This window comes from Morone saxatilis, unplaced genomic scaffold, assembly GCF_004916995.1.
Source record: "Morone saxatilis isolate NCDOM2014 unplaced genomic scaffold, NCSU_SB_2.0 Contig11, whole genome shotgun sequence".
NCBI lineage: Eukaryota > Metazoa > Chordata > Actinopteri > Moronidae > Morone > Morone saxatilis.
Genome location: NW_023339663.1, coordinates 28,901,453 through 28,916,503, shown reverse-complemented (window position 1 = coordinate 28,916,503; position 15,051 = coordinate 28,901,453). Strand labels below are relative to the sequence as shown.

At 40.2% G+C, this 15,051-nt stretch overlaps 1 protein-coding gene across 1 annotated transcript in view; it reads left to right on the top strand.

Moving 5' to 3' along the window:
• lrrk1 (leucine-rich repeat kinase 1) overlaps positions 1-15,051 on the top strand; it is a gene marked incomplete in the record, with an annotated part of 75,673 nt that overhangs the window by 18,045 nt on the left and 42,577 nt on the right. Inside the window, 11 exon segments of the mRNA XM_035651947.1 lie at positions 2,832-3,003; positions 4,521-4,700; positions 5,211-5,347; positions 6,694-6,920; positions 7,781-7,908; positions 8,680-8,843; positions 9,524-9,661; positions 10,234-10,346; positions 11,604-11,674; positions 12,727-12,856; positions 14,842-14,954. Of these exon segments, the coding sequence (XP_035507840.1) occupies positions 2,832-3,003; positions 4,521-4,700; positions 5,211-5,347; positions 6,694-6,920; positions 7,781-7,908; positions 8,680-8,843; positions 9,524-9,661; positions 10,234-10,346; positions 11,604-11,674; positions 12,727-12,856; positions 14,842-14,954 (1,573 nt within the window).

The following is a 15,051-nucleotide window of genomic DNA, read 5'->3' as shown; positions in this document are numbered from 1 at the left end:
AATCTGCTCAGAATTCATCAGAATCAACTTCAACTTCTTGCAGTTACTGAGTTCAATATTTGGGTTGATTGTACAGTTTTGGATATAATATGAAATATCTATAAAATATGTCACTCAGTCAGGGGTCGTCAGTTGACTTAATTATAGAAAAGGGGTCCCTTAAGGAAAAAGGTTGAGAACCACTGGTCTATTTGATGGTTGACAGTCATGGTCCCTAAAAGATGAATCCTACGAACTTCTAGGATCCTACGGGGACTTTTCATATAGTACCATCATAACCTCCTGATGGCGCTATATGAAAAGAAATCCAGTTCTCTTGTTTATAACTCAATAGCGAAAACTAAGAAAGCTTCAGTCTCAGCTTTACTTTGCTAACTAGCTAATGTTACTAAAATGGTGAACAAAGTCAAAATTACACCTGCTATACATCAACATGTGAACATTGTCATTGTGAGCATGATGCTAGCCTTTAGCTCAAAGCCGCACTGTGCCTAAGTACAGCCTCAGTGCAGTTTTCATATTTTACAGACAGAAGTGATTAGTTAAGTCTTGTTCACACAGGACGTGTTTCAGCCACTTTTTTTTTTTTTTTTTCATTTTAATCAATCCAGCTGTTTACACAGGCTCATGTTTCACTAACGTCCATACATCCAAAACCTCAACCTGAAGCTTATTTTTACGCTTTAAATCTGTTTTCTTTTTGCAGCCCATGGAGCTGCCCCCTGCTGGCAATTAAACAGAATGCAGCTTCAAAACTTTTTAAAACACGTCACTGATCCAGAAGCTCAGTCCAATATAAATATAATGTCAATGATGCAGTGGAGCGCACCAGCAGAGCAGCTACGAACTATAAACTCCTACAAAAACCTGCATGAGTCTCACAAGGGAAAAAGCCACCTACCACCCAGCTGTAACAGAGGCAGCACCTTGCTGCTTCTTGGTTGAAATGTCTTGTGTGAACACTGCAGTGAGCACATTCAATAAGCTGTCTATATAAGTCTACTGCTCTGTTTAGCAAGTGCGGTTTCTATAGGTGCCCTGCTGTACTTGTGTTGTATGGGCCCACTGCTACAGACCTGCAGACCCAGGTCTGTGTGAGCAACAATGACAAGACATTTCCTGGAGCATCAGTCTGATATGGATTAATGATTGTTCATTATCCCATATCAAAGAAAGGCTTTCTGTTTGAAAGTGGTGTAATTCAGCCATGGGTTTGATTTCAGGCTTAAGTTCTTAAACCTTATTGAGTCTGAAGTTAATGGTGGGTCCAGTGTTAAACAGCACTGAGTGTTAATCATGAGTATGGTCCAGTTTGTTGGATATTGCTGCTCTTTTGCAACTATACAGTTGCCCTTTTTCCACCCAGTACTGCAGGAATCTCAAATTTCAGTAAACTGATTCTGTATCCCTGTCTGAGTCTGGGTTTTTATTCAATACTCAGTATACAGTAAATGGAGGACTCCTATCTGAGGTCTTTAAAGAGTTTGCTCCTTAATCGTCCGTGTTTTGTAATGTACACTTAGTGTAATTGTTCTATGTCTCAACTGGTACATAGGAAATGGGAAATCTTGCAACATGATGATTTAATAGTGTGGTTCATGATAACAGAGAAGTGGCCTTCATGTGCCAAACAAGTACTGTTAAAGGCATGAAACCTTACCTCTGTTCAACCTGAAAAACCAGTTCCCACGTGATCAGTGTGCTGCTAATACTCAACAAGACAGAACTACTTCAGCCTTTATTTAGGTTGGTAATCAGATGAGATTTATGCCTATATTCTTCTAGTGCAGGTTTCTTGTGATTACTGTAAAGTGTGGGTTTCTATTTGCAATTTGGACTTCAAGGTAGAATCTAGCCATCAATACATTTTGTGTTAGAATTACTGTTGTGATCAGTGAAATAAAGGTCCAGTGTGTAACATTTAGGAGGATCTTTTGTCAGAAATGGAATATTATATTCATAGGTATGTTTTCATTAGTGTATAATCACCTGAACATAGGAATCATTGTGTTTTTGTTCCCTTAGAATGAGCTGTTTATATTTACAGAGGGAGCGGGTCCGGTTCAATGGAGTCAGCCATGTTGAACCTTCATGTTTCTACAGTAGCCCAGAACAGACGAACCAAACACTGGCTCTAGATATGGTCTTTCACATTTTTGTGAGTTTCACAACTAGTTTATCTTTATCTTCCATGCTCAAAAGGCAAGTGGTTAATCAGTTGGTTGCAATCTGCAACTTTAATCCTTAGATGCAAGTAAATCCTACACACTGGTCCTTTTAACATTTTCCCAGAATAATGATGGTGGAGAAGTACATACTCAGGATTAAGATCTTTAGAGGCCTCAAACTGATACTTGAACCTGGCCCTTAGCCGCATATTTTAAGACCCCACCTAGCTGAACCTGATTGGTACTGCCAAATTTGAGATCCAAACTTGACCCAAGGCCCGGTATATTTTTGTTTTGTCTCATCAGTTACTGATCATCAACATGCCAATGTAATGCAAAGCATTTGCTACACTGTTAAATTCTTTCCACTGGGCATTGTGTATCTGCTTGCAACATTTAACACACATTGATGCCGACAATTGGCTCAAAGAGAGAAAGATAAATCTTTTAATAAATTACATAGAAAAACTACCAAATCTGATCCCAGCCTGAGCCAAGTTTGTACAACAAAATATTGTGTACGGTTACCGACAGACTCTGTGTTAAATGATCAGAAACGGGGGCAAACATAAGCTTGATTGGGACTTGTGAATAATGTATTTTTCAGCTAGTCACCAATAGTGATTTTCTCATTGTGTGTGTGTGTGTGTGTGTGTGTTATAGGTACGTCTCCTGTGTGTGGCAGTTCAGCATGATGATCTGCAGAGTGTATGTTACCTCCTCAAAGAAGCCCGTATCACTGTGCCCCAGGAGCCGTCCAACAGCAACCCAGCCATCCTGGCAGCATACTACGGACGCACCGGCGTGGTCAAACAGCTGCTGGATTCTATACCTGGTAAAATGAAACGGCTCCACATCTGCCATATATAGACCAGGGCTTATGGATAGTACTACTCAGCCTGAAAACAGTAGACCATTCCTAAGTCCCGCCCCATTTGGAACCTTGGTCAACCTCCTGTACTCAGATATGCTACAGTAGGCTATGTGCTAGCCATGTCTATGCTGAAAGGACGCCGACATTTTTAAGATGGTTAAGAGACTGTTTTTCATTTCAAATGTAAATTTTACATTATGTATTATTACATGTGTTTTTCTTTTTTTCTTTTTTTTCTTTCTTTTGTTTGTCCTCTGATACTCAAAACCCAAATAAAAACAGTGAACATTAGCTCTTATGATGTAACTAGCTAGCTAACAATTAGTATAGATTAGCTGGCGAGTTGTTTTGCTCTAAAGAAAAACACTAACTGTTATTGGAGCATAGAGCAAAAAGGGGCGGGACTTGGGAAGCTTATTATCTTACTTAACTAAGCCGCTAGCCAGCTAACAGTAGCTAACTAAAGATGTGACTATATATGTCACTTTTATCTTTTAACTGTCTTCAAAATATGGTTGTATTTTAAACATAGATTAGTTTAGCACATAGCATATCTAAATACAGGAAAGGAGGATTTGACCCAGGTTGTTCTGACTGAGGCTTACTCAACTGTTATTGGAGCACAGAGACAGAAAGGGGCGGGATTTAGGAAGAGTCAATTGTACAATGTCTGCTATGTCATGTCTGAGAAAATAATCCTGACAATGTCATCAGGGTCATCTTGATTTGGATTTGGAGACTATAAATCTATAACAAAAACCCTGCATTACAAACTGGAGGTGTGGGGATGGGCAAGAAATTGGTACTCACCAAACAAAGAGGGTGTAATAAAAAGATGATGAGGATTGGATAATGCGAATTGTAGGATTCAGTGTTTTTGGAGCTTAAACTAAACTAGGGACTCAAAGGCGGGATATCTGGGCCTGTGCTCCTTTGATTTTTGACAATTCCTTTTCTCTGTGTCTTGTGAGTCCCCCAACTTTATGAATACACAATAGTAAATTACAGGAGTACCCCTTTAACAGAGAACATTCTGTATTGCATAAATATTGTTTTATATAGGATAGAGTCAATATGAACACAAGGTTTGCTATAAAACTTTATAGATTGTCTAAAGCTTCCAAAATAATGGTTGTTCTTCCTCTAGAATAATAATTATTGTTAACAGTGTATCTTCATTGTTGTAACCAGATGCTCACAATTAAGATGATAGATGATACTTAACTTAGAAAGAACATACAGTAGAATACCTCTTAATCATGTTTGACCTCCTCATCAACACTGAAGAAAACCCTCAGTGAGAAAATAATCTGTCTGACAAACTCCAACTCCAACTCAAGGTTAGGTCCTAATGGAAAGTTTTAAATAGCCTCACCCAGTTTGAAACATTGCCAGATTGGTCACTGGACTAAAAGAGTCTCTGCAGTAGAGTCTGGTGGTTGTTATTGATCGAAGAACGTCTTCTGGCTCCCTCTCAGGTCCATGTCTGAGAAGAGACTTGCTGAACTGGATGCTGGCCACATCGTGCCAGCAGGGTCACCTGGACGTGGTCCGACTTCTGGTCCACAGCTATGAGGCCGACGCCAGGGACTGTGCCATCCACAGCGATGAGTTCGCTGTCATTACGGGCCTGCCACTGTACGCTGCTGCACGAGCAGGTAGGTGACACAGACATTAATACACTGCAGACGTTATATGTACTTGTTTATACAGCAGCTTATCTTTCCCGTGTGCCTGTACTATAACTCTAAACCCTTTAATAATCACCACACCCTCCTGTGTATTTTCAGCTTTTCATTCAGCAGATACATCCACCAAACTAAAAGGTGCACACAGTCTGTGTGCCCTACACACACTGCTTTGCACTTGTAGTTGCACTTGTCACCCACAACTAATTTCAGAACTGGGCAGCAGTTTCACCTGCTCCTTAGACAAAACTGTAAAGCACAGCATATTGATATTAATAGTGCAACGTGAAAAAAGTTCATATTAATGTGTTTTGTCTATTTCTATTCTGCTGCTGTGTGTACGTCCAAATGCTGAACAACTGAGAAATCATGTAGAAACATGTAAAGCCTTGTATTTACAGAAGTGCTGTAGCAGTAACTGGTGACTGATACTGAGTGAACACTGTTGGTCCTGTGAGCAGAGTGTGTTCTGTGTTGCAGGTAATGAAGAGATAGCTCGCTTCCTGCTGCAGAATGGAGCAGGGTTCTCCTCATACACCCTCATGGACCATCCAGCATTCAGCAAACACCTCCTCAGACTCCAACTGCAGGAAAGCTCCAACGCAGAGGGAGAGGAGGTCTGTGTTCTGGAAACGAAGGAGGGCAATGATGTTGTGTTTATGACACAATAAATGTGATGCTTTCAATGGAGAGCACTGTCGTTAATGAGAATTTATAATTAATTACTGGTTCTCCTTAATGTTCTAGCTTTTGACCCCAACAGTGAACTCTGACAGAAATTGCTCTGCAGGACTTTGACAAACATGGAGCAGTGTGTCACAGTTGTGCTCTGCTCAGCAACGTAAACAATGCAACATTTGAGACAATGTAGAGCACAGTATAAATGCATTACAAACGTCTGATCTAACAGATGCATATTTCAGCAATGTTTTTGTGAGATGCCTGCCCGTGTGGGGGGAAAAAAACAATATTCATAAGGAGATCAACATGAGGAGTTCTTTTTGTGTCGTTAACTTCACGCATCACAAAAGTGATCGGTGTTCTGTTGTGTTTAGAGTTTTGTGTGACTTGGTGACAGCTGACAGAGGTGCAGACTGGCTTTGGATCAGTTTTTAGGCGAGTTAAAAAACCGAGACACTCCTGCACAGATGACCAGAACAGGGTTACTGATAACCAGTGGTTACCTTTTTCCTTAAGGGACCTCTTTTCTATCAGTGAATTAAGTGACAACCCCTGACTAAGTAACATATCTTATGGATATTTCATATTATATTCAATCGATAACAATATGAGTAGAGAACAGCTGATAAACTGTGCAATGAACCCAAACAGTGAACACAGAACTGCAGGAAGGTTGTGTAAAACCAGAGATTTGGATGAATTTTGAAAACTAAAAAAAACTAAGCTAAAAACTGAAACTCTTAAAACATTTTAACTGAAATGACAATATGAAATGAAAGAGGAAAACTAAGAAACAATATTGTACTTACAAAACTAACTAAAATAAAATAAATATATACTGGAAATGTCTTTAGTGTTAGTCTCATAAGTCAAAACACAAAGCATGATGAGGCACTGGTGTATTGTATTGTACCACCTATTCTGAACTTCTAGTTTTAGAAATGTGAAGACATAAACACACAAACTTAACTCAAAACAGTAATTTCACAAGCTTCCACAAAGTCCTTATACCTCAGTACTCAAACTGTCCATGTATTGTGTAAACTATAATGACATTGTGGTGATGAGTTTTTTTTTAAATGCTTTCAATTTGGAAACTCGTTGAATTGCTGAAAATGACCAAATATCCTGGAAATAATCAACGTTGTAATTGTATTTTAGCCCCTCACTCAGTTTACGTAAACCTTTTACCAGTTTCCATGTCAGTTCAGAGATGTTCACACAACTTGCAGCAAACTTTTGGCATCAAGTTGTGTGTGTGTGTGTGTGTTCGTGTGTGCAGGCTGTCAGGGTGTGTTGGAGTGGTCTGCAGCTGCCCTGGTTGGAGCTGGACTGGTTCATGGATGTCTCATCGCGTATCACCCACCTGGATCTGTCGTCCAACTGCCTGGCTGCTCTGCCCTCTGTGGTGCCCTGGGGTCTCATCCACCTGCACACTCTGGATCTCTCTGATAACCTGCTGGAGGAGCTGCCAGCTGCTTCCAACTCCCAGGAGGTCATCTGCTCCAGGTATGCATGGCAGCAGCTCGTCTGGCCTAGGTGCAGCCCAGAGACCGGGGTAGCAGCAGTGTCCCAGACAGTGTCCTCCATCTTAGACATGATGGATGTCCTCCACTTAATTACACTTGTTGGATAATTGCAAATATGTAAATAGCACTGGTTGCCTGCTGCAAGCTCTTAATCTGCACTGATTCCATTCCAACATTGTCATCTCACACATGTATGCATGGATGTCTTATTTATATTGTTATTGCTGTTATCCTTGGTTGAAATCCAGAGTTTGAATTTCAAAGTTAAGCTGTCTCTGCTCCTGACAGCACAATATCTGCTTTTCTATTTCTAAATGTGTAAAACCCAGATAATACAGAGTAAATAAATAACTTTCTGCCTGCTTCCAGTATTTTTGCTAATCTAGGCTGACCATGTGCTCAAGTTAATTCTGTTACTGATTGGCACAGCGCTACACCGGGTCTATTGTGCGCTAGAGCCACGTGATCAATCTGTAGAGCCCCAGTTGAGCCCCCTCAAGAATTGTTGTTGTTTTACATATTTCTTTATTTAAAAAAAATAAGTTAAAAACTGGCCATTATGTTCCCAGTCCAGTCTGATAGATGCACTTCTTGTTGTTGCCCGCGATTTGTTTAAGCTCTCCTTTAATCCTGGTACCGGCCATGGTCACTGGATACACAGAGATAAAACTACTATTGATCTTCTCTCATTTAAAATGGCAAACAAGCTTATTTCTCTAAATGTCGGTGTGTAATGCCTTATTGAAGGCTTTCACCTTTACCGTGTAGGGCAGACACTGATTACTTGACTCAGTGCTTATTACATGACATTTGTATCTGCTTGTCTCTGCTGTGCTTCAGGTTACGGCAGGTGAATCTCTCTCAGAACCAGCTCACCAGTTTGCCATCCGGACTTCTCCACCTGACCCGCATCCAGAGACTCTCTGCCGCCAAGAACCAGCTCACAGTCCTGTTTGACATCCCTACCAGTATGTTACCACGATATTTCATAAAGATTTAGAGAATATATTAACTTAATTGTAGTGAGTGGCATGTTGAGGTAGGTTTGAAAGGGCTGCGTCAGTGAAGAGCCAACCAAAGAGGACAGCTGTGCTATCATGAAACACAGCTCGAGTGACAGATTAGCATTTTAAATCAGCTAGCACATGTAAACCTGCATGGCTGAATCCATGTTGTGTCATTCACTCAATATTTCTTAAGGCTCATTTTTTTTGTATATTGTGATACAATTCACAATTAGTGGGAATGATTTTGCATCACAATTTTCACTGAAAAAAACCCTTTTAAAATCATGATGATGTGACACTTGTTGAGGTTGGCATCCCTGCAGCACTACAGTACTTCATTATGACTCTGTTTGAAACATTTGCGCAGCCCTATTTTTTTTTTAAGCCATTTTAACCAATAAAAAGAACCTGTTTCAGTTTAGTTCAGCTGAATTTTATGACAGTTCAGCTGATCTTTAATCATCAGTTGTCAACAAATGTTGGAGTTTAAATGTCAGAAAGAGCGAAAAATGTCCGTCACAGAGTCCAAGCTAATGTCTTGTTTTGTCCCACCACCATTCTAAAAAGCGGAAAAGTGTGATTTCACCAGTGTTGGCCAGCATTAGTTACCCATAAAGTGCAGAATTGATTTCAAAATTCTATTAATCACCTATAAAGCACCATACAGGCTGGCACCACTTTATATTTGTGAATTGTGTCCATCAGATCTAGACTTTGCTTGTGTCCTTGCAGCTACTAACTGGATCGGTCTGCGTAAGCTGGAGGAGCTAGACGTGTCTGACAACTGTCTGAGCAGTCTTCCCTCAGCGGTCATGCACTGTTTGAAATCCCTGAGCTTCCTCAACGTGTGCAGGAACAAACTGAGCAGCTTCCCTGACCCCTGGGCCTGTCCGTTGGTAAGAACACAGACAGACAGCAATCCACTTCCTGTTTTTTAGATCTGCTGATTTCTTTCAATCCAAATCTAATGTTCCAGTCTTTGTTGTCTATGCTTGATATTCTGGGTGTTCATTTGATGGCATCCTTTAATATAATTGTTTGACAGAATTCTATTGCCATCTATTGGTGCGCTATCACCACAGTTGGTTAATTATCGATGTTTTGATTGTTACACTAAGTCATTAGTCCTTGTGTCAAAGCTGTTTGAGAGGCTTTTCTGTGATGCCAAAGGAGGACAATGAATGTTCACACAAAGGGCTTTGAATGCTTCACAAATTGTCTTTTATTATTGTTAGTCAATTGTTAGTTGTTATAGTTAGAAATCTGGGAAGTCTTGTGTAATTTCCATCGGTGCAGTCAACCATGGAAAAAGACTGACGCACTCCGTCTATGGATGTATTAATGTAATAAATCTATTCTTCGAGCATGGGCAATAAAACAGATCCATTCTGATAAACAATCAGTCAGCCTAGATTATATACAAGCTGTGAGTGTCTTGTGCCCAGCTCAGAAGGTCTATACACAACATGACCCACTGAGGACGCAAAATAACACAACACAGTCTGAATTAAAATAACACATGCAATGCACACAATAACACAAATGCTGAGACATTATTCACTCTCCTCCCCTGCAGAAGCAATGCAGAGCTTCCTCCAATGTGATCGAGAGTCTTCCGAACACCATCTCCATCTTCTGGAGGACTCAGCTGCAGGAGGTGGACTTCTCTGACAACAGCCTGAACGAGCTACCCTCATATATTTTTGAACTGGAGGTAGGAACTGACCAAACCCGAGTGCAACAGAACAAACACACACACAGTAGTCGCACTCCTGTGTGTGATCTGTTCAGTAGCCTCCAGGTGGCACTGCCGCTGCACCATTGGCTCCACGCTCGGGATCATTGACTTACAGTCTTGTTCGTGTAGCAGCACCAGGAGATAGTTTACACGTTAGATGCAGAAATATTTGGCTCACTGTGCCAACACTAATGATGGAAGGGGAGTACGCTTTGGGATTGGATTGTGGAGCCCTTTGGTAGAACTGCAAACCAAATATGGATTTTGTACACATTCAGTACCAACACAAGAAAGATCTAATTTAAAAGGAATAAACAGAAGGGCAAAAACTAGTTCTGAAGTGGCACAGATGAGTGATTTCAAAGAATTTGTCTTTTTTTTCTGTGATAGTGGGAAGACATTAGTTTGATCTAAGAATTACACTTCCATAATCTGAATTATGTGAGCGATGATGGAGTCAGCCAGCTGTGTTTGTATTCCTTGAAAGGAAAATGTGCAACGTGTGGTTTACTGTATGTCATCCCTCCTCCCACTTGTCCTCCCGTCAGGCCCTGCTCTCGTTGAGATTATGTGGGAATCACATTGCGACGCTCCCAGCCCCCAATAAGTGGAAGTGCTCTCAGCTCAGGACCCTCGATCTTTCCAGGAACCAGCTGGGCAAGTAGGTCCATGCGGATACACACTTCCTTGTGTGTGGGTGTGGGTGTGGCTGTGTGTATATACACACCATCTGCTGGAGTCAGCTGTTACTGGGTTCTCTACGGAGTTCAATAACTGCAATGTGTGAAGAAATATTTTAATGCACATTACAGTATGTCTATCTGTCAGTGAGTTTGAAGAAAGATGGTGATACAATTTGTTTTAGATCAGGGGTCTCAAACACTGTCTTGGGGCCACAGCTGGTATTGTCCTCTCATAGGATGGCCACTTATTACCACCATTACTACCATCATACTGTTTCTCATCATGCAGTTTCTATACATGTTTATATCGTTTTTTAAATCATCTTTGATGTTCGCAGCCAAACATTTGGATTTTCAGGAACCTTTGACCATTGCCATTATTGTGCAACAAATAAAACACAATTTTAAAAGAGAATTATGTTTTTATTTTAATTGTTTACGAAGGGGTAGTTTAAGATGAAACAACAAAAAAAAGAGAGGGATTATATTATATATTTGACACCATGTCGCAGGCTGGAGCCATGTTTCTACAGTACTGACAAACCAAACACTGGCTGTACATAGGGCCTTCTGCGGTTTTTGTGAGTTTCGCAGCCACCGTAGTTTCTCCTTTTAGGCTGAGCGGTATTCCTTGTATGTGAAAACCTACTCAGCAATAAACCCGATTCTGATTCTAAAAAATGAGATCAGTACACATTGAACAAACAGCTGGAGCCTTCTGACTTATGCTTCACAAACCAAGTCCAAATACTGGATGTCCTGAACAGAATTGTTAAGCTGATCATCCTGAAATATCAATAAAACAGCGGTTTAACTGGACACTCTGAATACTGAAACTGCCGTGATTCAGTCAGCTTACACTCCCAGTTGTAAAGTGATGTGAGTGGAGCTTCTTTGGCTGAATGCACCAGCTGCAGGGAGCACACTGACTACTAGACAATATCCAAAAAGCTTCAGTTTGGTCTTTAGGCAAGTTGCAGCATTAACAGTTTAACCAGCGAAAGAAACGCTCAGTAGCAGGTAATAGTAAGAAGCTACTACCTGAAGGTTTTGCACATTGCTCCTTGCTTAGAAGAGATACAGAATTGAATAAGAGATTTGTTAGAGTCAGAGATAAGACAATTTAGCTTTTTATGAACCAAATCTAAAAGTCAGCTATGCGGGCTGTTCCATCCCTTTCTAACGCTGTTCTGTACTTGAATTAAGTTGACTGCATTTCAAATTGTGTCTTTTAGAACAGAAGAGGGGCCCAAATCCAGGAGGCTGGCCTTCCTGACAACATGGAATAGGAGGGACCCAGACCCAGGTAGATCTGCTTTACAATCAGTTATTTGAACATAAATACAAACAGATAAACAAAAGGAATCCCAGTGTTCCTCCTTGCTACTGACAGTGTGGAGATGATGTCGAGACTCTAGGGTCCAACTAATATATTGTCTCTGCCAGTATTCAGTCCCTCAGCTAGTAAGATCCTGTGACTGCAATACTCAGCATACATTCAGACATTTCCCATCGTCCCCAAAGTGTTTACAGCAACATGTTATTTAGGTGAACTCCCTACAATGGTTTTATTCTTTGTTTGATGCACTCACTGTTGCTGTAGACCTTTGATATACTGACATGCAATATTTGTCTATTTCCATTGTTGTTTCATGTATAGTGAGTCCAAGGCTTGTGTAGCAGAACAATGGGCCTGATGCAAGAACATTTTCGTGTTCTTAACTTTTGCTTACTTTTGTTTTTGTAATCTGGACCACTCCTAAAGAGAAAATTTATAATGAGGGAAAATTGGTGAATGCTACAATTTCTTCTAAATCAGTCGTACAATCACTGATTGTACACAGTTTGTACGAATGGCTCTTGCATGATGCCAAATGTTTCTTTTTTCTTTTCCTATCTCATTAATCATCTTCTTCTTGAAGGTGTTCCCATTCGCCAGGTTGTGAACCACTGCTCACTCTCAGCCTCAGAGTGGCTCATTGTAACTATCTATGACCCCTTACCTCAAACTAACTTTTGATATGTGGAGCTTTTTGGGACTCATTAATGTCCTGTAAATCCAGGTGATATAATAGACATGATGCAGTTAGATTAGATACATAATGATTGTGTAGCAGTGTATTTTATTTATACTGGTATCACATAATGTTTTACATAGTGCTTCAGAGACTGCCCCCTGCCAAGATCCAGTTCTGTGGAACACGATGCTGACTTGTTTTTCTTCTTTGGAAGTGTTTGGCACAAGTCCATAATAATACATTTCTGGTTCTGTTCTGATACACTGGGTTAAGTGATTTGCTGCCTGTGTTTAAGCATACTGTATCTGCTGTGACCCTTTGCATGGCATGGTCTTTGCAGTGTGTCCTATAGAGTTTCCCATGATTCTGCGGGATTCACTGGAAGTGCTTTACTTGAACGACAACCAGCTGGAGTGTGTTCCCCAGTCAGTGTGTGGTCTGCACAGTCTCACCGAGCTCTACCTCTCCAAGTAAGTCCCAGCCCCCACATGCGGCGGGCACTCTTATCTCTGTCAGTGTTCAATGTAAAAATTTAAAACAAAACAGTTTCTGGGTGCAAGAACATTTCTCCATACACCAGAATTCCCATTAGACACTGGGGGCCACATTCCCCAGCATTCTGCAGGTACTCACAGAGCTGTTAACTTAAACGTATAATATGTAATATTTCTGTGTTAAAATGTCTTAAAACACTAGTTATATACTTTGTTGTGTACTTACATTATCACAAAAAATGTCCAAACCCATAGAAATAAATATATTAATCTAACGTTGCGTTTCTTACTTACCTGTAGTGGCTATAATTTCCAGGTCACACGGCAGAGAGTGAGGAAGGCGGCCAACGTGACTTAAAGTAAACTTTACTATTACCTCGTCCGTGAACAGCGATGGTGGTTGTTTAACAATTATGACAACAACTCCTGTCATCCAACGCTATTTCACAACGTCGTCAAACTATGTGTTTTGTTTTGAAATGAAAGACTCCTAGTTACAGAAATGACATATTGTACACTTTAGTAATGTGAGATGTGAATCTCTGTCACTGAAGCCGATGCAATATGCAACTCAATGTATTACCAACGACCTGATACATTAAAGATACATATGAAGGAGCAACCAATGTGATACAATACCCCCCACTGCGATGTAATTAGGGGTGTAAGAAAATATCGAAAGATATCACAATATTTAATTTGCAATATTGTATCAATTCTCAAAAACACTGTATTGATATTTGTAGTTAATACCCCGAATTGCAATATAACAGTGTAAACTGAGGTCTGTGATGTTGAATGTTTCTGTGAATGCAGATTCCACTGCTCTGGTTGCATAAACAAAAAAACTTTTTTTATTATTAAATCACCATATATTGCCTAGCTTACAGTATTGCAATATATGATACGCATCAAAATATTGAAAGAACAAGATGCTATGCAATTCAGTTTGGTACAGATAGTTGGATTTTATTTCTTTGGTTCTTCTTCAGCAGCTTGAGAGACAGTTTAGAGAGGAGGAATCAGTCTAAATATGCAATTACTGGGCACATTTCTAAAATAATATATTTTAAAAAATGTTTTTTGCTGATGCAAAGATGTTAGAAACAAGCTCATTTGTATTCGATACATGCTTTTTTAAATCAGGGCAATCACATCTTGAACCTTTATGCCACCGACGCAAACTGGTGAATCATCCCTACCATATACAATATTACATTTGGATGGATAAAACTGAATAAACACATGAACACATGAATTTCAGTTCAAAACAATAACCATGTCATCAGTTAAAAATCATAAAATCAGTTGTGAAGGTCAGAAGCTGATCACATTACACATTGCACTGGCTAAATCATTGTTGGGATCTTCCTGGGTTTGTTTTGTGACACCAAAGAACACTCACAAACATTACGTTACCATAAAAACTCAAATGTTAAAAGTCTGTTTGACTTTTGAAAAGAACAAACAGTGAGGTACAAAATCACAAATCTTCTTGGGTTGGCCACCCAAATCCCTTCAGTCCCTGGGAACCACTGCTCGGTATGAGTCAGTCCTCCTGCTACAGCTGTCTGCAGCTGTTTTATACAAGCAGCAAACTGCTGTGCTGTCACACACCACCCAGAATTATTGAATTGTTTAGGAAGTCATGGATCCACAGTATCCTGTAGCTGCCAAAAATGACATTCGCAACACATCTATCTGACTGCTTCTTAAAAAAGGGGTTTAGGGACCCTGGTGGACTCGATTAAAGTCCAATAGTTCCATTTAATGAAATTGGGAATCATTTAAAGGTGCAACTATAGTTTTCGTTTCGAAGGGGAGGGTGAAGTAAGAGTTATTGTCTGCAACAACAATGCTACATGCCACTAAATCCTGGACATACTAGACCTTTAATGAGGAATTAAAGGACTTTCTTTCTTTAACGTGAATCATTGACTCATGTTGTCTTACCTGAACAGTAATCTTGGAATCCGAGAGCTTCCAGCAGAGCTCGGTCAACTCTCCAACCTGTGGCAGCTGGACATTGAAGACCTCAACATTACTAATGTCCCCCAGGACGTGAGAAAAGAAGGTACTGTCTGAATGTCTTTAGAGCCCCCCTTAACTGACTAACCCTAACCCTAACCCAACTTTCAAAAGGAAGCTGAAAGATGTCTCCTACTTCACTG